We start from the raw sequence: 22692 nt of genomic DNA, 5'->3' as shown, positions 1-22692 counted from the left end.
TCAAATGTTGGACTCCGCCACGAATCATGCTAGCAGTGCTGTGTGCCAGGACAAGAGACAGAACTACAGAAGAAACCTGACACAGGAAAGCCTCGCTTTTTATCTTTTTTAAAAAAAATATTTTAATGTTTATTTTTGAGAAAGACAGAGACAGAGCATGAGTGGGGGAGGGGCAGAGAGAGAGGGAGACACAGAATCTGAAGCAGGCTCCAGGCTCTGAGCTGTCAGCACAGAGCTCGATGCAGGGCTCGAACCCTTGAATCACGAGATCATGACCTGAGCTGACGATGGATGCTTAACCAACTGAGCCACCCAGACGCCCCTTTACCTTCTTTCAATTTCCATCTCTCCCATCTCTGTGTCTGTCTTAATAGCAATCCTTTCCTTGCAGAAGACCAGCTGAGCCCTAAACTGAGTTTCCTCCAAACGGGACCCCACTTCTACCAGTGCACTTGCTTAGACGCTGTTACTTAAAACTCTGTGTCTGGGTTGATATCCTCCCTGACTTTGTGACAAAGGATTTGCACACGAGAGAAGCGAGATGTTTCCAGACACTCCTGAATGAACATAATTTTTCCAGTCTACAGCTGTTGCTTCGTGCAGGGCTTAGGGCAGAAATATGAGTGTTCCCGCTCCACAAACATCATGTCCATGAAGATGTCACCCACGGCTCCGTGGTCCTGTGGAGAGCACTTTAATAGGCCACTGATGGATGGCTGGGCTGCATTATGTCACCTAAGCCTGACAGTAGGACTGAATTCATGTTAATCAGGACAATCGGAGAGCTCTTTGGATAACCCAAGATGGAGCCAGTACTACTAAAAGAGCTGCAGGAAAATTTCTGCCCCTCTATTACATTATCCAATAATTCCATACTGAGACCACTAGATTTGACACTCTTTACAAACACATATGAATCTTTTGATCAACTGGTAACACAGACACAGAATTTACTTCTGGAATACTGGTTCCTAGGGTCCCTGTCCTCCCTCAACATCTGACTTTGGCTATTTAATGACACTCCAATGCTGCTTTCCACTACCACTGGTTTTTTGTTTTTGTTTTTTTTTAACGTTTGTTTATTTCTGGGAGAGAAACAGAGTGTGACTGGGGGGTGGGCAGAAAGAGAGAGAGACAGAGAGGGGGAGACACAGGATCCAAAGCAGACTCCAGGCTCCAAGATGTCAGCACAGAGCCCAATGCAGTATTCGAACTCACGAACCGCGAGATGGTGACCTGAGCCAAAGTCCGACACTTAACCGACTGAGCCACCCACGTGCCCCTCCACTACCACTGGGTTTCTAATCCTGGAATCTTGTCTCCTTGAGAAATATTTACAGATCAGGGCCCAATTCCTAAGTCCACATTTACACGAATCCTTGTTCTAAGCACAGGAGACAGTGCCAAGTGAGATGTTTGTACCATGTATGTTTTCCATTTAGCTTAAAAAGTTTTAATTAAAAGCATCCTTTAGCTGATGATTCTTATACAATTCCTCAAACCGCATCCACTCATGAATGTCAAGTGGAGTTCTCAGACAGCCAGCTGAAAGGCCTAGATTTGTTTCGATTCTGCCCCAACTTCTTAACCTCCTTTCCAATGGCTGATTAAAAAAAAAATAATAATGTTAAACGTCATATTTCACCGCTGTGGCGAAGAGGTCTGCTTGATCCTTCCACCATCAACTAGAAGCCCCGACAGTGGCCTTGTGGTTCATAGGCCTTTAAGACTGCCCCTGTGCGAGTCAAACAATAGCTCACATAGGATCCAGCAGCCAGACTGAAAAGAAATTCCAAATTCTGCCCCAAAGGACTAATTGAACTTAGCAATTTGTTCTTTTTCACAAAAAACATACTTGTAGTACCTTTTTGTAATACAACAATAAGCTACCATGTGGATTTCTGCAGAATTCTGGAACAAAGCCAGAGCGACAATAGCTCCTTTTCCTTAGGAATAAGACCCGTATGTCAAAATTTATCTAGAAACTCAATTTGGCTTGCTGCTTCATCATGCTAGGAGAATAACTACAAAATTATATTACTGTTCATTATGTCCAGGGGGACCCCAATTTATTATGATTTGTGCCAGAGTAAGTACAGTAGCCCCGGCAATGGCTATTGCCGCGTGGAGATGTGCCAGTCTCATAATGGTTATGAGTGGATCATAATACCATACTTGGTTTTTGCAAATGTTTAATTGACATGAAATATTCAACAGCCGGTAGAGATAATTTGTAATCCTCAATTCCCTTTTAGCCCCATCTAATTTATTCAACAGATTTACAGGCTATATACACCCACGCTTGCACTCACACACAAATATGTGTTGTTGTGTGACAAAACAATATTGTGCGGCAAGCTACCGCTCTGTGAAACGAGCATCATCAACTTTGAGAATTCAGCCTTCCTACTTATTTTTTGAGCCAGAACAGTAACACCTGTAGCATGGCCAAGACTCGATCACTTGTTATTAAGACGATGGGGAGGCCATATAAAACAGTGGTTTTGGCTGAACATAGAATCACTTGGGAAGGTTTGGGGTTGTTTTGTTTTTGTTTGGTTTTAATTCCAGACCTAGGCCATCTCACTTAAGTCAGATGATCTGGGGTAAGATCCAGATATCAGGGTTTTCCTCCAGAGTGCCCTAGGTGATTGCTGTGTGCGGCCAGATTTCAGAAAAACTGCTTTAGAATCTGTTTATTTCCAAGGTCTTCTTTTTCTCTTTCTCTCAAGTAGCAAGCCATAGGAGTAGTAAATTACAGAACCCTCACAGGTCAGTTCTGGAAACAATCTAAAATCATCATCTAATGTGATGTCTTCATTTTCAAGAAAGGGAGATGGAGACCCAGAGGAGTCAAGTGACTTCCCCAAGTTCTCTCAGCAAGTTGGTGGCAAATTTTACAGCTACATCCTCTGGCTCCAATCGACTGTTCTCCCCAAGATGCCACACTGCCTGAGTACTGACTTTTTTCTTTTTTTTTTTTAATGTTTACTTCTTTTCTTGATCCTGAGCATTCTTGATCTTGAGCATTCTTGATCCAATTTATTTAAAAAAAATTTTTTTACATTTATTTATTTTTGAGAGACACAGCTAGACAGCGCATGAGTGGGGGAGGGGCAGAGAGAGAAGGACGGAACCTGAAACATGCTCCAGGCTCTGAGCAAGCATTCAGCACAGAGCCCGACATGGGGCTCGAACCCATGAACCATGAGATCATGACGTGAGCCGAAGTTGGACGCCCAACCGACTGAGCCACCCAGGAGGCCCTCTAGATCCAATTTATGAATTAAAAAAGTATTTGGAGCCACTACCATGAAGGCACCTCTGCCATATCAGGTGAATATAAAAGTTAAACCACTTGGAGGGATCCTCTTGACCTCCACTCTGCTAGTGGAAAGATTAGAAAGATGATGCCTTCTCCTGAGAATCTACAGGCTAGCAGGAAAAATTAAGAACACACATGACTCTGGTGTCAGGCAGGCCATCCATGTGAGGGAGCAACTCATAGTCCTGGGACAGCTCTTTGGACTATGAATCCGTCTCACACAACTCTAATCGCAATGCTACTACAAGGTCCAGTGAAAAATTAAAGTATTATCAGCTTGATAAATAACAGAAAGATAAGCCTTTATTTGTCCTGAATTAAGTTCTATTAAGTTCTAGTCAGCTGATGTGCTTTGAACCTCAGCCTTATAAATGATATGAAACTACTGACTCTATATTCCCCCTTCAGATTGTTACCTTTACTATTTTTCCACCATGAGACAGTATCAGAGCCCAAAGGGTAATATTCACATGATGAAAAACAATGCGACTATTAAAATAAAACTGTAGAAGAATACTTAATCACACTGAAATATTCAAAATAGATCTTCAAGTTTAAAAAAGTCAGATTAGGAAAAAATATCCAATAGGAAAAAGACAGATGCCTCAAAAAATGGCACTGGGAAAGCTGGTCAGCTATATGTAAAAGAATAAAACTGTACCACTCTCTGACACCATATACAAAAACAAACTCAAAGTGGATTAAAGACCTAAATGTGAGACAAGAAACCATAAAAATCCTAGAAGACAGCTTAGGCAGTAATGTCTCTGACATCAGCTGTAGCAACATTTTCTAGATATGTCTCCTGAGGCAAGGGAAATAAAAGCAAAACTAAATTATTGGGACTACATTAAAATAAAAAGCTTCTGCACAGAGAAGGGAACAATCAACAAAACTAAAAGGCAATCTACTGAACAGGAGAAAATATTGGCAAATGACATATCCAATAAAGGGTTAGTACCCAAAATACAAAAAGAACTGATTATACAACTCAACACCAAAAAACCCCCAAATAATCCAATTTAAAAATGGGCAGAAGACATAAACAGATATCTCCCCTCCCCCCCAAAAAAAGACATCCAGATGGTCAACAGACACATAAAAGGATGCTCAATATCACTCATCAAGGGAATGCAAATCAAGACCTCAATGAGATGTCACCTCACACCTGTCAGAATGGCTAAAATCAAAAATACAACAAACAACAGGTCTGGCGAGGATGTGGAGAAACGGAACCCTCTTGCACTGTTGGCGGGAATCCAGACTGGTGCACCCACTGTGGAAAACCGCATAGAGGTTCCTCAAAAAGTTAAAAAATAGAACTACCATAGAACTCAGTAACTGCACTACTGAGTAGTTACGACCAAATACAAAAACACTAATTCAGAAAGACATACACACCCACACATTTATTGCAGCATTATTTATAGCAGCCAAATTACGGAAGCAGCCCAAGCGTCCACCACTGGATGAATGGATCAGGAAGATATGTTATATATGTGAATAATGGAATATTACTCTGACACAAAAAAGAACGAAATCTTGCTATTTGCAACAACGTGGATGGAGCTAGAGAGTATAATGCTAAGCAAAATAAGTCACCCAGAGAAAAGCAAATGCCATAGGATTTCCCTTATATGTGGAATTTAAGAAACAAAACAAATGATCAAAGGGAAAAAAGAGAGACAAGCCAAGAAACAGACTCAACTATAAAGAACAAACTGATGGTGTGTGGGGGCTGGGAGGGATGAATGAATTAGGTGATGAGGATTTAGGAGTACACTTATCATGATGAGCACCGAGTAATATAGGGAAGTGTTGAATCATTATATTGTACACCTGAATCTAACATAACATGCTATGTTTACTACACTGGAATTAAAATTAAATAATTAAAAAGTCAGATTATAAAACAATACATGCTGTATAATCCTGTTTTTTTTTTAAGAAATAACTAATTTTTTCTATACACTTGTGGGAAATGTATCCAGGTAAAAAGTAAATACCTCTAAGTAGTGGGATTATAGGATTATTTTTATAAGAAAAAATACTTTAAAAATCCAATGAAGGTAACCTTAGTAAGATTTCATTCATCACAACTTTTATTTTTCTCTTCTGTAAAATAGGAATGATAGTTACAGCACAGGATTGCCGTTTAGATCAAATGGTGGAACGTCTGTTTAAAAATGTTTTAAATCTTTGGGGTGCATGGGTGGCTCAGTCAGTCAGTTAGTGACTGACTCCTGATCTTGGCTCAGATTATGATCTCATGGTTCGTGGGTTTGAGCCCCGCATTGGGCTTTGTGCTGACAGAGCAGAGCTTGCTTGGAATTCTCTCTCTCTCTCTCTCTCTGCCCCTACCCCACTCATGCCCTCACTCTCTCTCTCTCAAAATAAATAAACATAAAAAATTTTTTAAATAAAAAATGTTTTAAATCTTTGTGTATTATGAGATGCAATCTTATCACTCTATCTGTATCCCACCCCCCCATCTCTACCTCTACCATCAGTACTACCGGATACAGGGCCCCTTATGTAGGCCAGGCACGTAGGGGTATGATGGGTGAAGAGTTTGGCTCTGAAAACAGATATAAATCTTGGCTTACCAGCTGTGCGACCTTGGGCCAGTTACCTCACTATAATAAAGCCTACCCCCCGGGGCCACGGTGAGAATTAAATGATTTAGTATATGTATTTGGCATGTAATGAAGCTCATAAAGTGTGAGCTTTTATTGCTGTTAATAGTTGCGTTACTGTTGTCATAAGAACAGTTACAATTATACTTCGAAGTAAATGGACTAGAAGAGAAAGGAGGACCTTTCTCTAGGCCTGACGGTGTCAAGGAAAACGAGCCTAGTTGGTTGTGAAACTGCTCAGGGTCTGAAGGGCTGACGTACATACAATCTAGGATGGCGAGGGAAGGGGTAGAGGGCAATGAGCCGCTCTCGCCAGCTCAACATGTCAGAGGAACCCAGACTCAAAGTCAGCAGCTAGGTGGGATGACAAAGCCTTCAGCAGAACACCCCAATAAGCTTCCTACCCACTTGATCTTGGATTTCCATTCTGTACACGCTCACTCCCTGCAAAAGCAACTCCACCCCCACTGCTACTCCCCACCCCCCACCCCTCCCTACCAAAGTCACAGCCACTACCACTCTGAATGGAGCCTCAGTTTTTTTCCTCCTACGGACACTCCCCCGCCCTATCTAGGGCTCAGTTCCCTACGTGGCCCCTGCCTGGTGATTTTCCAGACCTTTCCTAACCAACCCCTGCCCTGAGGCTTTGCACTGGACAATTCCACTCCCCTACTGCTTTAGCAGCACGATTTACCTCACCTTCTGTCACAAGCGATTGGGGGGCCCCAACATGACCAGATCTTCGGGCGCATCATTAATGCCTTAGTTGCCACTTGTCCTAGGCTCCATATGTTGCATGTGTCTGTCTATGGTTTCACCTAGCAGACTGAACAACCCTTCAAGAGGAATCCCACTCACCTCCTAAAAGGGAGGTAGAATATGTTTGACAAAAAAACTGGCTGAACCGATTGAGGGAAAATGGGAATCTTAACAAAAAGGCCTCTAGGTATGACTTCTCCTCATACAACTGGGAAAGGTCACTAGGTCATCTCAAGAGAAAACAAGAGGGAAAACAAAGTCGAATGCCTATTTTGCCCATTATGATGGTTAATTTTATGTGTCAACTTTAACTAGGCCATGGATCCCCAGATTAAACATTATTTCCTGGTACATCTGTGAGGGTGTTTCTGGATGAGATTAGCATTTGAATGGGTGGACTCAATAGGCAGATGGTCCTCCCGAAGGTGGGTGGGCATCATCCCCTCCTGTAATGGTCTGAATGGAACAAAAAGGGGGAAAGGAGGATTCCTGTCCCTCCTGCCTGCCCACTGCACTGTGACACCAGTCCCTACTGCTGTTGGACTGGGACTTATACCATTAACTCCCCTGATTCTCAGGCCTTCAGATTCCCACTGGAATCATACCACCTACTCCCCTGCGTCTCCACGTGGTAGCTGGCAATTCACGGGACTTGTTCAGCCTCCATAAGCATGTGAGTCAGTTCCTCATAATCAATCTCCTTATATAAAGATAGAGACAAAGAGGTAGAGAGATTGGTTCTGTTTTTCTCAAGAACCCTGACTAATATGCCTATATACCAATGCATAGAGATGAGTAAGAATTAAATTGTAAAAAATGTATTTATCTACATGAAAATATAATACAAACAAAAAATAAAGTAGAGATTAAGAAAGGAAAACAGCAACGGTAGTTCTATGAGAATACATCCATTATAAGCCACCAGTGAGATGAAGAATCAAGATGATCTATGTCTACATCTAGATACGAACTTGACATTTTCCTAAGATGTAGCAGTGATAAAGAACTTCACCTTGCCAGACTTCTGCGGTAAAGCTCATAGGAACTTATAAAACACAGCCTCAGAAAGGCTAAATTCCAGAATGCTGAGGTTTGCAGGGAGAAAGAAAAAAAAGATTAAGATTTGTTTGGAACAAGAAGAGAACCAAGAATGTTACAGAGCAAGTGTCCAGGGTGTGCAATGTAATAATAAAGGATGACAGGAAGAAGGCAGTACTCACCAATTCTTTCTTGTTTTTCTCTGATTTAAATTTCTCTCTGGGAAGGGTAGAACAAGCTAAAAGGAAAGACTCAAGGCCCCACCTAAGATGTAGATTAGTAAAAAAAAAAAAAAAAGGATGAAGTCACTGTGAGTGAATTCAGGTTTACATGATTAGACCATCTACATTCCAGGGTATTGAGAGAATTTAAGGGTGAGTGTGCAGAATCAATATTAGGAGCCTCCAGACATGCCAAAGAACAGGGGAGGTGCCAGGAGAATGAAGATAAGTATAGGCTTTGTTCATATTTTCTTTTAAAGGTAAAAGATTAGGTAAGGCTATGGCCCAAAGAGCGTAACTATAATACCTCCCTGCCTCAAACTGTAGATATTAATAAATGAAAGTATGCTAAGCTCATCTCATAGTCGTTTTTTTCTTTTTTGACAGAACAATCAGGCTGTCATTAGAAGAATCTCACAGAGTATCTCTTCATTTCAAGGGCATTTAAGTAAGGCTCAGGAAGATCCTTACGGACAAATTCAAGAAAAACCAGCCAAGTTAGTTGATGGATGTCAACCTGTCTTAGAAGAAACTCCCAGAATGGTGTGCTTCGATCTACCCCATTCAAAAATTTTTATTAGCAGCTTGGAAAGATGTCAAAGACAAACTTTTTGGCTATTTTTCCAATAGCCAAAGCAGGAAGTTTCGTTATAATGTGGATGATGAATAAAAATTTTAATTGATTTTGATTGGCATGAAAACGAGTTTAAAACCAATACTATTCAAATTTAAATGAAATATGGCAGGTAGAAATATAAGGAATATTATTTATCCCAAGGCAAAAAGAAGGCAAATATACAGATTAGAGAAGACCCAGTATGCTAACACTTCAAATGAAAAAGAAGGTGATTTTCAATAGCCATAAAATGCTTCATCATGAACCAATGATATAATTCTAATTCAACCACCTATTTCAGGCACCATATGACATTCTCTTACCTACTTCTTAATTAGGCTTCAGTAAGTAGTGGGCCCAGATGCACAGATGTAATAGTCTGCTATACTGGACCCAGTGCGAGACGCACCTTTCAAAGGGATGACAGATTCAGTACAGAAGAGGGTAAAAAGTCTAAAGACCATGTTAAAAAAAAATTAAGTGGTTATACAAAACAGAAATTCATAGTCTGAAGAAATGAAGACTTTAAAAAGCTATGAGAGGGGTGCCTGGGTGGCTCAGTCGGTTAAGTGTCTGACTTCAGCTCAGGTCTTGATCCCCCAGTTCATGGGTTCAAGCTCTGTGTCAGGCTCTGTGCTGACAGCTTGGAGCCTGGAGCCTGCTTCCGATTCTGTGTCTCCCTCTCTCTCTCTGCCCCTCTCCTGCTCATACTTTGTCTTTCTCTCTCTTAAAAATAAAATAAACATTAACAAAAATTTTAATGAAAAAAATAAAGCCATTGGAGTTGTCCTCAAATATTGGAAGGAGTCTTATGAAATGGGGTAGTATTCCAGAGAGAGGACAAAGAGTGTACATTATAACATAAAGATACATTTAGGCTCATTCTGGGGTATATTTCCTCACACATGGTTAAACAATGGTCTAACCATGTACTCCCCTCAAAAGGAGTGTACTTTTTGGAGCAAATATGCTCACAAGCCTGTCAAGATGCTTATTGGAGGGGTTCCTGCATTGGGGGGAATAGATGGAAGAAAAGACTGTACATCCCCTTCCAACACTACCGTTCCATGATCTCACAAATATTGTGCCCTAATTAAAACAATGCCATCACTAGGTTGTGCTTCTAATCCAACAGCTCTCAAGTTGGATGCCTCTAGTGGCATGATTTGAAGAATCATCTGTTATAGATACTGAGAAATAATTAACAAGTCTCTCTGAACCCTGTCTATTTAAGATGGACTTTTGCCTTGGGAAACATCCTTTGGGGCTACAACAGAAGGTACAAGCATTCCTTATAGCCTTTAATATAGGTAACCTAGCACAGTCCAAGGTCTAAACTTAGCAAGCACCATGGAATCTGTGACAGTGAGAGAGAGCTTTTTAAAAAAACTGACAGGGGCGCCTGGGTGGCTCAGTCGGTTGGGCATCCGACTTCAGCTCGGGTCATGATCTCACAATTGTGGGTTCGAGCCCCGTGTCGGGCTCTGTGCTGATGGCTAGCTCAGAGCCTGGAGCCTGCCTCGGATTCTGTGTCTCCCTCTCTCTCTGACCCTTCCCTGCTCATGCTCTCTCTCGCTCTTTTTCTCTCTCTCTCTCAGAAATAAGTTTTTAAAAAATCACTAGGTCATTAAAAAAAACAACTGACAATACTACTGCAGTTGCTAATCTCAAGGAGAGACTCATCACATACATCTTTCTTTAAAGCCAGGCACGGTGCTGCTCACAGGTATTTTAAATCGACTGACATGAGAGAGAAGGGGGGGCAACTTAAATTGATAGAAGGCAGAGAGCAATGGCTAATCTAATTCTTTTTCTTAATTTTTTTTATTTTTTACATTTATTTATTTTTGAGAGACAGGGAGAGACAGAGCACAAGTGGGGTAGGGGCAGAGAGAGGGAGACATAGAATATGAAGCAGGCTCCAGTCTCTGAGCTGTCTGCACAGAGTCCAACCTGGGGCTCGAACTCACAAACCAGGAGATCATGACCTGAGCCGAAGTCAGATGCTCAACCGACTGAGCCACCGAGGTGCCCCTAATCTAAGTCTTAAACTGCCTCCTATCCCTCAATATTTTATTATTCTCCCTTAATATTATTATATGTTATATAATTAAACACAAGGAACATTTGTCTATCAACATGTAATGGAAACATCCAGAAAATAATTAAAAGTGCCTTTAAAAAATCATCTCTCTACATAACGTGGTCACGTGCTGGTATAAGCAAATGGACAATGACTCAAAAATATGGTACCAACCATCCATTTAATTATGTATAATTTTTTTTTCCAAGCCTTTCCTAAAGATATTATTACTCCTATTATGGTTTCTATTTTACACATGGAAGAGGAAAGGAAGACATAAAATGAGTGTTGTTCAAAGTATTCCAACAGGTCAACTCCAGATCAGAAGCAATACCATCAGACCATCTCACTAGTATTCATCCTCTTCAAAAACAGACTGCAAAACAAACAAAATGATTGCCCTCATAGTACTATAAAATTAAGTGCCTTATTAAACACAGTTCAGTATTGCTTCCTATTTATTTCATGTGTGAGTCTTATTTCTTCAAATGAGAGCATGCAGGGGTGCCTGGGTGGCTCCGTCGGTTAAGCGTCCAACTTTGGCTCAGGTCATGATCTTGCAGTTCATGGGTTTGAGCCCCATGTCGGGCTCTGTGCTGACAACCCAGAGCCTGGAGCCTGCTTCAGATTCTGTGTCTCCCTCTCTTTCTGCCCTTCCTCTACCTGGGCTCTGTCTGTCTCTGTCTCTCAAAAATAAATAAATGTAAACAACAACAAAAACAACAACAAACAGTGAGAGAATGCATCACTATTTAAGTACAGCCCTACCCCCAAAACAGAAACAAGACCAAAGATATTCCAATTGCCTCCTTTTAGTGCTGTGCTCCTGCAGAGCCGTGAATAAGATTGAAGCAACATCAGAAAGAGGATGAAACAGCAGCTATTACCGTTATCATTTCTACTGGACATTTCTGTGACAAATAAAGCTTGAAAACCACATTGCCATTAATTATGAATGAATCTTATGTCTAGGTAAATTAAGAAGGAAGGCATCTCCTCTGCGAAAAGAGACAAAGCAAACCACATAAGGGGAGACTGAAAAAGATAAATTTTTTTTGCATGCTGTTGCACTCATGAGGGTGGGGTGGGGTGGATATTTTCTGTACAGTTTCTCCCCGAAATAAAACTACATCCTTCTAACATGTATCTATTTGTTAATAACCTTTCACTTTGCACTGGAGATGCCACTTAATGGGCAGGTATGCCCCGACCCTCTCCTTTCTGCTGCTCCCCATATCTGGATTTCTTTTAGAGATAAGCCAGACGTCCTCTCCTCCCGTTCACTCCTCAACCCACTGCAATCTGGCTGCCACTCCTTATTACCCCCTGGAGGCCTCTCTGGCCAAAATCAATAATGACCTCTTTGTTGCTAAATTCAATGGATACTTTTCTGTCCTCATCTTTCCAGCATCTCTGCAGGATCTGACATGGTTGACCACTTTTTCCCTCTCGAAAGTTTCTCCTCCCTTGGTTTCTATGACAACCCCTTCTCCTGGGCTTCCTCCTCTCTGGGCATTAGTTTTCAGTCTATTTCCCATGGTTTTGTTTGCTACTATCTACTCTTCAAATTTGTGATCACCAGGAATCCATCCTAAACTCTATTCTTTCTTCATTCCTCTTCTTCATGTTATGCCCCCACTATCATGGCTTCAACTCACATGCACTTGAGGAAGACTCCTGAATCCATTTCTCCAGCTGAGACCTCTCTGCTGAGCCCTCCACCTCTGAACAGCTGAAGGCCTAATGGGACGACTCTTCTAACCAACTGTCCCACAGATTCTGCACACTCAAAATACCTCAAATGAAACTCACCCTCCTGCCCCAGCTCTCACCCTCATTTGTTCTTCTTGTGATCCCGGCTTCAGCATTACCCGTTACACAAGCCAGAGGCCTGGGACTCACAAATGATTCCCCCTCATCCCTTATCCCACTCATTCAAATAGTCACCGAATCCTAACAAACTCTACTTTGTTACCAGCTCTCTACACGGCCCCCTTGCTCTCCTGTTCCCACTATCAATTCCCTTAGTTTCAGGCCTCAGTGATTTTATTTTTTAATTTGAACTACGTCAACAAGCCTTTGGCTGGTTTCCTGTTCGGATTAACCCCCCTTCCAGTCTATCTTCCACGAAAATATCGTAAAACTGAATCTGAAAATGCAAATCGTGGCCATGCTTTCATAGAAGACTGTCTAGTATGGCTCCTGCTTCTCTCTCTAGTTTCTTCCCTCGATGCTGCTGCCTTTTCACTCTTTTAGGCAGTTCTAGAACTCTTGTCCAGTCTGTACATGCGTGCAGTTTCCTCTGCTGGAAAATCCCCATCTCCCCCTATTCCCATTCCAACCCAAACCACCTCCCTCTGGTGAAATTCTACTCATCTCTTCAGTTTTACTTATATAACAGACTACAATACTGCACTTACTAGGTACCCGACACTGTTCTAAGGGCCTTATAGATATTTTTTTTAATAGTTTATTGTCAAGTTGGTTTCCATATAACACCCAGTGATCATCCCCACAAGTGCCCTCCTCCAAGGGGCCTTAAAGATATTAATCCATTTTTATTATGCTCCTTTTACAGAAGCAAAAATGAAGTACGTAAAGGTCAAGTAACTTGTCCAAAAGCACACAGCCAACAGTAGCAGTCAGGATTCAAACCCAAGTGATCTTGGTCCAGCTTGCATTTATTCCTTAACTACTAGGAAGATTTTGGTGTTCCTACACACTGAACACATCCCTCGGTCACAATGCTTAACTAGCCATTTAATTTTTCCTACTTTCTCGTCTATCTCCTCCATGAAACAATTTCTTAGAGGCAGAAACTCTAGCTTACTCATCTTTGCAGGTCTAGTGGTTATCCTGGTAATCGCTCTCGAGTATTCAGACACTAGATACTTGTTCAATGAATAAGGTCGCAAAAATGGTCACAGTGGGTAAGTACACTTAGTATTTCTAAAACCTAAACAGGTTTCCATTTCTTGAGATTCTCTACACTTTTTTATTTGCAAGTCACTTAATACCTGGAGCCTCTATTATTATTATTATTTTTTTTTGAGGTTTGTGCTTTATAGAACCAGAGGGCCCAACCAAACGATACAGGTAACCGATCAAATGAACGACACTTCGTATGAGGAATGTCTTAAATTTTAAACCCATCAAATTGTCTTCATTTGGTAAATTATTTTTAATTCAGTGGAAAATTACAATTCAAAACTCTGAGCTGTGTGAATAATTGTACCATTCGTTAGACTAGAACAAAGTATCATTTATCAAAATAGAGCAAAAAAGGATACAACTGTGGAAGACCTTACCATACAACTCCGGTAAGCCACAGAGGGGAAGATCATTCTTTCAGTACATTTCGAAAAACAAAAACAAAAACAAAAACAAAAATAAAAACAAAAACGTGTCTCACCCCTGGACAAAAGGAGGCCATGTCCTTTTAATGGATAAAACAATACAGGTTAAAAGCCAACTTATCTTTTCTTAGGGTCCTTATAGCCCTTGTATGAGAGTATAAAATTGGGGCACGGCTGGGTTTCTCAGTCGGTTAAGTGTCCGACTTCGGCTCAGGTCATGATCTCACAGTTCGTGGGTTCGAGCCCCGCATCAGGCTCTGTGCTGTTTGCTCGGAGCCTGGAACCTGCTTTGGATTCTGTGTCTCCTCTGCCCCTCCCCCTGCTCACACTCTGTCTCTCAAAAATAAATAAATGTAAAAAACAACACAAAAAAGAAAGTATAAAATGGGGAAGGTTCACATGCTATCTTCACATGTGACCTTCTGGCTCAATGGCCAACAAGACTACCTGGAGTGTAATACTGTGTTGGTCAATTACAGATATTCGGACACCAGCTGCTACTTGTTGAAGGTGCTCCTGACTTTAAACAAAAGACCTTCATGTGCCATGAAACTTTAAATTGTAGCACATGTCCGGTACTTCATTTCTATGACAAAGGAGCATTCTGACCTTGAACTCGGGCTAAGCTTACCTTGTACAAACTTCATGCCAAGGGGAATCTGACATGTGGGCATTGCCCCACACATGCTTGCCATGAAGATTTATAAATTTTAATAAGTTCAAGAGAGAGTTTTACATTTCAGGCTAAATATCTGTCCTGTCAACTAAAATAAGAACCACAAACCTCTTCTCCTAGGCCCAGAGTGACTATATAGGCTAGTGTCCTGGGAGAGTCCTAGTCTATGCTATTGCTGTAGCACAATGATTACCAGCACCCCCTTTCACTCTCAAAAGGGTCCTTTTTTGTACAATAAAGTATTTGGTCATCCTAAAAATGTTGTGTCTATCAGATGCACAGAGATGGATGTAAAACACCAGGAAAATCACACTCAGTACTATCAAGAGGAGTAATAAAGAACGGAAAATCATTCTCAATCGCATACATGCAAATCAATCTGAAGATTTGTGGTAGGTATGAAAACAATTTCAGCTCAACATCAATATCAATGTCAGCAGCACAGACAACACATTAATATTTCATGCACTAGGTGAGGAAGACACAGACTAAAAGGGGAACTCTTTCCTTATTTTCCAACTTTCCTATTCCCTTCCTCTAAAATAGTTCATTCCTCTAAAATCACTGCAGATTTGGGGCGACTGGGTGGCTCAGTCGGTTAAGCGTCTGACTTCAGCTCAGGTCATGATCTCACGGTTTGTGGGTTCGAGCCCCGCGTCAAGCTCTGTGCTGACAGCTAGCTCAGAGCCTGGAGCCCATTTCAGATTCTGTCCCCCTCTCTCTCTCTGACCCTCCCCTGCTCATGCTGTCTCTCTCTCACTCAGAAATAAATAAAAAACATAAAAAATAAAATAAAATACAATCACTGCAGATTTGTCTTATGACTGTCAGGGAGAACCGTCCGACCTAAACTATATAAACTTATTCTAACCTTGAGGCAGAAGAATGGGAGGCAGTTGCCCAATGTTAAGAGGCGTGCTTTGTGGTCAGAAGTTTTCATGCCTCTGCTCTCTCACCACGTTGTGTGTGACTCTGGACAAATCACTGAGCTTCTGTGTATCTCAGTTTCTTCATTTGTAGAATGGGACCAATATTAGTAGGATAGTTGTGGAGATTAAATAAGATGATGTCTTTGTAAATTGCTAAGCGTGGCTCCTGAAACATAATAGGTGCTCAATAAATGGAAAATATGAGGGTGAGTAGTCGTCTCAGTCCTCATTCCAGATTCTGAGCACGGCTACAATATTGAGTGTGGAAGGACCCCAACTGTATACAATTCCAGGATTTTAGAGTTGTCACGGACTGTAACAATCACCAGGGAAGATCCTCCATTTCCTGAGTAGAAGGTCAAGCCCGAGACAGGTCAGTGACTTGGCTTAGTTTGCACAGCTCACTAATGAGAAAGACAGAAGTAAAACGGAGCTTTTCTATTTTTCTCTTCTGAATTCTATTAAAGATTCAGAAGTATGAGTGACTATAGACAAAATGGCAGTGTGTGTCACTGTGAATGCTTATCGATACGTTATAAACCCATAGTGTACTTTGCCCAGAGTCAGTTACATTGGTTCTGATACAAATGCCAACATACCATTAAGGAAAGTTCTCCATAGCTATTTAAAGGCAGATCATGCGCTTGCCTCAGTTTTCTCTTATGGAAAGTGGGAGTAATATCACGTGATCCTCAGCGCTGTTACAAAGATCAAAGAAAGGAACACGCAAAAGCACTTAGCACAGTGCCTCACTGTGATGTCCCAAAGTTTACTGCGTTGATAATGATTGCGATTCTTCCACACAAATTCATCTATAGAGACATAAAAGTTCAACAAATCTTTTCCATTGCTGCCGTTTAAAAAGCATTCTTTGGTTTAAAGCCCAGCCAGGATGTTTTCAAGAAAGCATGGCCTCAATGCTAATGGACTGGCTGTGTTCCAGCATCATTTTGTTGGGAATTCTCTCTTGCAACTGAATGTTAAATGCCTAGATCACAGGTGACCCTGATAAAACTACTCAAGTAAGCAAATTCGACACCTTTCTTTCTTATGCATGAAACTCCGGGGAGCTTCAAGGCCCCTCAGTAATGGCCAGAGGAATACAAAGGGCAACAAGCACAATTCCCTCCAGAACATGCAACCCTTCCAACGTTACGCTTAAGCCATCTGCTGAGAATCACCTGGACAATGGGAATTTGAGGTCTCGGCGCTCAGATTTCTAAAGTAAATTTACAACTTCAGTGAATGCGACATCTAAGGCATGCCCAACTACTGCGTGAAACGGGGTGGAATCCCGCAACAATTCTTTGTCTGGGCAATGTACGAGTGAGAATAAAGATCTTGCAGATGTGGGTTTCTGCCCCAAGTTTAACAGTACTGTGTAATCTTGTGATTAGATTACAGGGGCGTACTCTGTCTGGAACTTTGGAACACCACCTGGAATTGTGTGGCTTCAGGGAATGGATAGCGTTTTACCAAACAAGACACTGAAGAAACCGCTTTACAATACATTGACTTTTAGGTCTTGCAAGATGTCCTACCTTATGTACAGGAATTTAGGTAATTTAGGTAGGTGGGCATTCACTGAACAGAGAGTTTAAAATTTTGGTCTCAAGCCCCATTTTTGGCAGTCCCTGTGAAGATATACAAGGAATGTATATATATATACATTCCTTGTATATATATACAAGGAATCTTGCATTGTATGAGGCATTACATCATTGGCTTAATTCCCAAATACAAGACACGTGGAAAAGAGGGAACCACAGATATAACTCATCCGGACACTGCAAGCTTCTAGAGCACTCCTTTGGTTTAGAAGACAGTGAATAAATGCTCAACAGATATTATTTGGTTACTGACTTCTTCCCCATATCCACCACATGGGAATGGAAAAAAAAGGTATGAGGAGCCTAGAGATTCCCTGTGTTCACTGTGTCCCCAGAGCCTTGCTTAATGTCAACCTTCTAGTAGACATTTCAGAATTGATCTAAATCATTTACTACCCCAGGGTACCTGGGTGGCTCAGTTGGTTAAGCGTATGACTCTTGATCTACGCTCAGGTCATGATCTCACAGTTAGTGGCATCGAGCCCTACGTAGGGCTCTGTGCTGACAGAGTGGAGCCTGCTTGGGATTCTCTGTCTCCCTTTCTCTCTGCCCCTCCCACTCTCTCTCTCTCTCTCAAAAATAAATAATAAACATTTAAAAAATATTTACTATCCCACATATGGAATTTTCATATATGCATTTTATATGTAAATACACTCTTATATGGTTGTCAGTTTAAAACATATATATATATATATACACATATGCATAAAGATGTTGATGTTCTTTGTGCTGACACTGTCCTCTCTAGCAAGACATTTCTGTAAATATGACTCTCTACACACACTCCCCTCCCCCATTTTCTGCCCACCTCTTAATGTTACTTCCAATTCTGACAGACCAAAGTGAATCGCTCATATTTTAAAAATCCTAGATTCTAAAGCTAACAAGAACGACACACTAAACAAGGGAAGGCTGGAGTAAAGATGCCCGCCATATAACACCATGACTTTGAACGCGACGGAGCTGGCTCTGTAACCAAAATGTGCGGCCAAAGTTCAAGACGTTCAAGAAGACCCATTCTGTCCTTCCAAGATGAAAGCCCAGCAGTGGGTGGGGTTGGAGGACATCACAGAGGACACGGGTTAACTGGAATTTGAGGCTTTCGGGGTCCTTATGATAAGCCAATAAACAAAAGGATAATGATCCTGTCAAGAAATGTTTTTAAAATACACGAGCAGTTCCAGAGGTTGTGGCAGGTGGCTTGACAGGAAAAAATGGAGTCTTCCTGCTGTGAGCGAAGGATTCTTCTCTTCCCTTGGGGCGAATTATGTTTGCCACTCAATGTAAATTTTCCGTGTTTTGGGGATTATAGAACTATAATCATAGTACTCTGGTGGGGAATTCCCCCAGGGGGTGCCTGAGTGATCAGTCACCAAAGAGAGCCCAAAGAAGTGGACAGAGCTGGTAAACTGAAGAAAGCCTGAGTCATTCACTAGCTTCAGAACATCACAACCATCTCTTTCTACAAACGAATTGGGAACATTTTCCTCCAACAGAAAGAAGAACTTAATGGATTCTATATGAAAACAGAAAAAGGAGACTCTGTTTCCCTCTGGCCTAGGAGGAAACTAATATGGAAAAGGCAAGCATCAAAGAGAGAAGATGCATTCGTTTTCTATTACTGTGTAACAAATTACCACAAACTTGGCAGCTTAAAACAGTACCCCGTGATTAGTTCATCATCTTGTAGGTCAGAAGTCTGGCATGGCATGGGTGGGCTCTCTGCTCAGGGCATCACAGGCTGAAATTGAGGCATCAACCAGACGTTCTCATCTGGAGGCTCTGGGGAAAAATCCGCTACCAAGCTCATTTGTGTTGGTAAGATTCAGCTTCTTGTGTTTGAGAGACAGAGGTCACCTATTCGTTGCTATTGTCACCCAGGGGCCACTCTCTGCTTTAGAGGCTACCGGCACTCCTTGCCATGTGGCTCCTTCCATCTTCAAGTCAGTATATCCTTCTCATGCTTCCAGTCTCTGACTTACTGTTTCTGACCTCTAGGCTCATATTTAAAGGGCTCATTGGATTAGGCCAAGTCTACCCAGATACACTCCCTGCCTTAAGGTCTGACTTGGGACCTGAATTATGACCACAAAAATCCTACCATAGCAATACCTAGATTAGCATTTGACTGAACACATGGGAGAAGGTGTGTGCACAGCAAGGACCAAGAATCGTGAGGGCCATTTGAGAACTCTGCCTACCGCAGGAGACAAGTGTTATCAAGGCTTGTGGTTTCATGTGTGACTGTGACTTCCTAGCTGAGAACCAGTGAGAAACAAAGTCGGCATAGAGAACAATGGTCTTGGATAATGGAAGAGCTTCCAAGGCTTTGGATTCATAGAAGACTCTAGACTGGGACTAGAAGTGACATGTATCTGTCTAACATTCATTCTGTGATATCGAGCAGAGTCGGGGCTGAGGCAGGAGGGCATCCGGAGCTGGCTGTGCCCATAAACTACGCTAACACGTAGGAGGCACTAAGTAAGTATCTGTTGAGTGAAAGAACTAAGCCCATTTGGGGGGCAAATATTAATTAAGGTTAGCATCACACACCTAAACACAGCATATGTCTATGCTTTTGTCTTTCTTCCATTTCCCTAAATTTGTAGGAAAACGTTCTAAGCTGAGGCTTTTCCCCACTCCTCCAACGGGATAGTGAGCGTGGCCAGTGTGCTTCTGATGCGGAAGCGAGCCAGCGGCAGGACAGTGCCGCGGGAGGCACAGCCAGGGACGGGACAGCTGTGGGGACGCCTCTTTCCACCTGAATTTCAGCTTAATCCCGTCCTCCCTATTGCATTAAAATTAACTAAATTTAGCTCACTGTGGATAAGGAGAGAAGGGGAAGTGACGTAATTTACTATCTGCCAGACACTTTGTATAAGCCCTTACTTAATTCTCATGCTAACCCTATGAAATGGGGACACTCTTTCTAATGAAGAAATGAAGGTACAGGGATGGGGTCTGGAACCTGGGGCTCTCTGACTCTAAGCTCCAACCACTGTGTCCGATCTCGTTCCATGTACTGCTAACCGTCAACCTGTAACGATTCCCTTCACTGTCTGTTAGGTTAATCTTTCATCTACCATTTCCTGACTCCCTCTTCTTACTTGAACCCTGAACTCCCAGCTTGAGCAGTCTTGCTGAGGCACTGTCCTCCCAAGCCATCGGCCTACACCAGATTTTATTCTTACTTCTGACGAGCGAAGCTCCAAGGGGCTGCCTGAAGGCCGATCGAGACCACCGGTACTGGAGTGGAGGCTGTTGAACCTGGATCACGCTCTCCGGACTCGAATACATTCACACTTTCTTTGGGGATCAGAGAGAGACATGCACTCCTGAGTTCGTTCTGTCCAATCAGGTTCCTTTCTCTACCCACAGGACCCCTCGACAACCAACACATTTCTGCAGAGCCCGCCAAGCCAACCCAGGAGATTTATCCTTATTTACCCTTAGGGATTTACAGTCTATACTCGAAAGTGGCAAATCCCACTCACAAGGCACATTGACGGAGGGGGAAATGAAAGCAACGCCGCGTCATGTGTCATTTCGCCGTTGTGTGGTCAGTCTCCGAGCGCCCTGAGCTGCATCAGCATTAGGGAAAATTAAGTGAGAAAAACATTACAACAGCCCAGGGACACTTCTACCTAAATTTTGTGATTACATTTTAAGTGCTCTCTGTCACAGATATCATAAACTGATTAAATCATTTCATGCCTGACCCCTACTGACTATGCTAAGTGAAAAGAGAGGGCTATTAATAACTACCCATTTCTGACAGCTGCCCAGGGGCAGTGCTGCCTTTTGCAGCAGTGAAAGGACTCCCCCGCTCACTTGCTGAATGCTGAATATTGATTCATATTATGAGTGTTGTCAAACACCGAGTGCAGGGCTGCAGATCCGTAGTGGCAGGTCATCAGGAAGAGCATTAGCAAATGTCAGGTCAGGAATCAAAGGCCTGCTGGACTCTTTAGGGATGAGATTTATCGATTCCATAAAACGTGAAACAGATCAAGTCCTTGTGATGATGGAAATGGTCGTGGCAGAATGAGGCTGAGCCTGCTCTGATGTGGACCTCAGGACAGAGGCGGCACACAAGTGACCACGGAAGAAAATGCTAGAAGTTGGAAGGCCCGGGACAAGGGCAGTGGCAGCTTTGGGCTAAGGAGATTTTAGGGCTAAATGGCAGATCTCAGATGTGAAATCGGTCAAAGGTGTGCGTGTGCATGTGTGTGCGTGTGTGTGTGTCATACCAGTCTAAGGTATTTCTGAGAGCCAAATCTGGAAGAATGTGATCAGATGCCAGAATGAATGTTATAAAGAAAAGGTAACTGTGTAAATGGTGTAATTTGTTATTTTGTTGACATCCCCTTTTGAAGGCACTTAAAATGTAACTGGCTTCTGGATTTCCATCACTATAATTAATTTTTTTGAATCAAATCCTCCCATGCCGTTAGGCCATTCTTGTATTAGTCCACAAGGTGTCCTTTAAAACTGTAATTTTTGTAATTCCCTTCTCCCCTCTGGTGGTTTCATCTTGGTATAGGAAGGAAAGAGGGAAGGAAGGAAGGAAGGAAGGAAGGAAGGAAGGAAGGAAGGAAGGAAGGAAGAAGCCCTCGATTAGAAGTCGAAATCCTAGATTCTTTGAATTCCTTTATCGTGTTACCTTAGGCAAGTCACAACCTCCCATGTCTCAATTTTGTCACCTGCAAAAACATAAAAACCAAACTAAACCAAAAGTATAGGTGTACTAGCTCTGCAAAAATGTTTCAGGTAGAGGATCAATAAGAGATCACAAGTTCCATACTGGACAGCAGGGTACATGCAGTATTACTACTTATCTTGATGTTCTCGATACCTCGGTAAGTGATTGGCTCAGAATAATAATTTACTTTCAAATTTCACTACATGAAAGATGGATACGCTCTGAGATTTAAAGGTCTACTAAGTGATTCTTACTGCCTTTACTATTATTCATTTGTTTGCTGTATGTAGAACTTGGTGTAATATCACTGGAAACGTTTTGAAACTTGCATTGATTAACGGAAGTTTGCAGAAGTCATGCTTTGTGTTCACCTCTCCTAAAACAAATGACTTCTTCAATTTTGCCCCATACTGTGAAGGAGCCTCCATAAAGGGAAAGCTAGCAGCTGCGCAGTTCTAATTGCTCATTTTATTTGAATAGGTAAATGTACACTTGTCATTTACAGCGTGTAAGAGTTTCTGGCTTTTTAGAGAAATTTTGCTCCTTTGACCACTGTAGTGTGTCCTCATTGATTAACTTTTATCTGCAAAATGCAGCTCGGAAAATTAAACAAAACTATCCTTTCTGAAAATTATTTATAATAACCTAGTCATCACTGGATTACATCAGCTTAGCCTACCTCTGAAATAATTTTTAAGAAAAATTTACCTACGGTTTTTTTTTTTTTTCTTGTCTTCA

At 41.9% G+C, this 22692-nt stretch overlaps 1 protein-coding gene across 1 annotated transcript in view; it reads right to left on the bottom strand.

Annotated features, from left to right (window-relative positions):
- The window catches only part of LOC144219241 (calmodulin-lysine N-methyltransferase-like), a 203860-nt gene extending 183311 nt beyond the window's left edge, over positions 1-20549 (bottom strand). The window contains exon 1 of the mRNA XM_077749198.1: positions 20444-20549. Within this exon, the coding sequence (XP_077605324.1) occupies positions 20444-20549 (106 nt within the window). The remainder of the gene's footprint in view (positions 1-20443) is intronic.
- Positions 20550-22692: the final 2143 nt, after the last annotated feature.

Source organism: Crocuta crocuta, unplaced genomic scaffold (genome assembly GCF_008692635.1).
Source record: "Crocuta crocuta isolate KB4526 unplaced genomic scaffold, BGI_CrCroc_1.0 scaffold118, whole genome shotgun sequence".
NCBI classification, from domain to species: Eukaryota; Metazoa; Chordata; class Mammalia; order Carnivora; family Hyaenidae; genus Crocuta; species Crocuta crocuta.
This window is presented reverse-complemented; position numbering and strand designations above follow the sequence as displayed.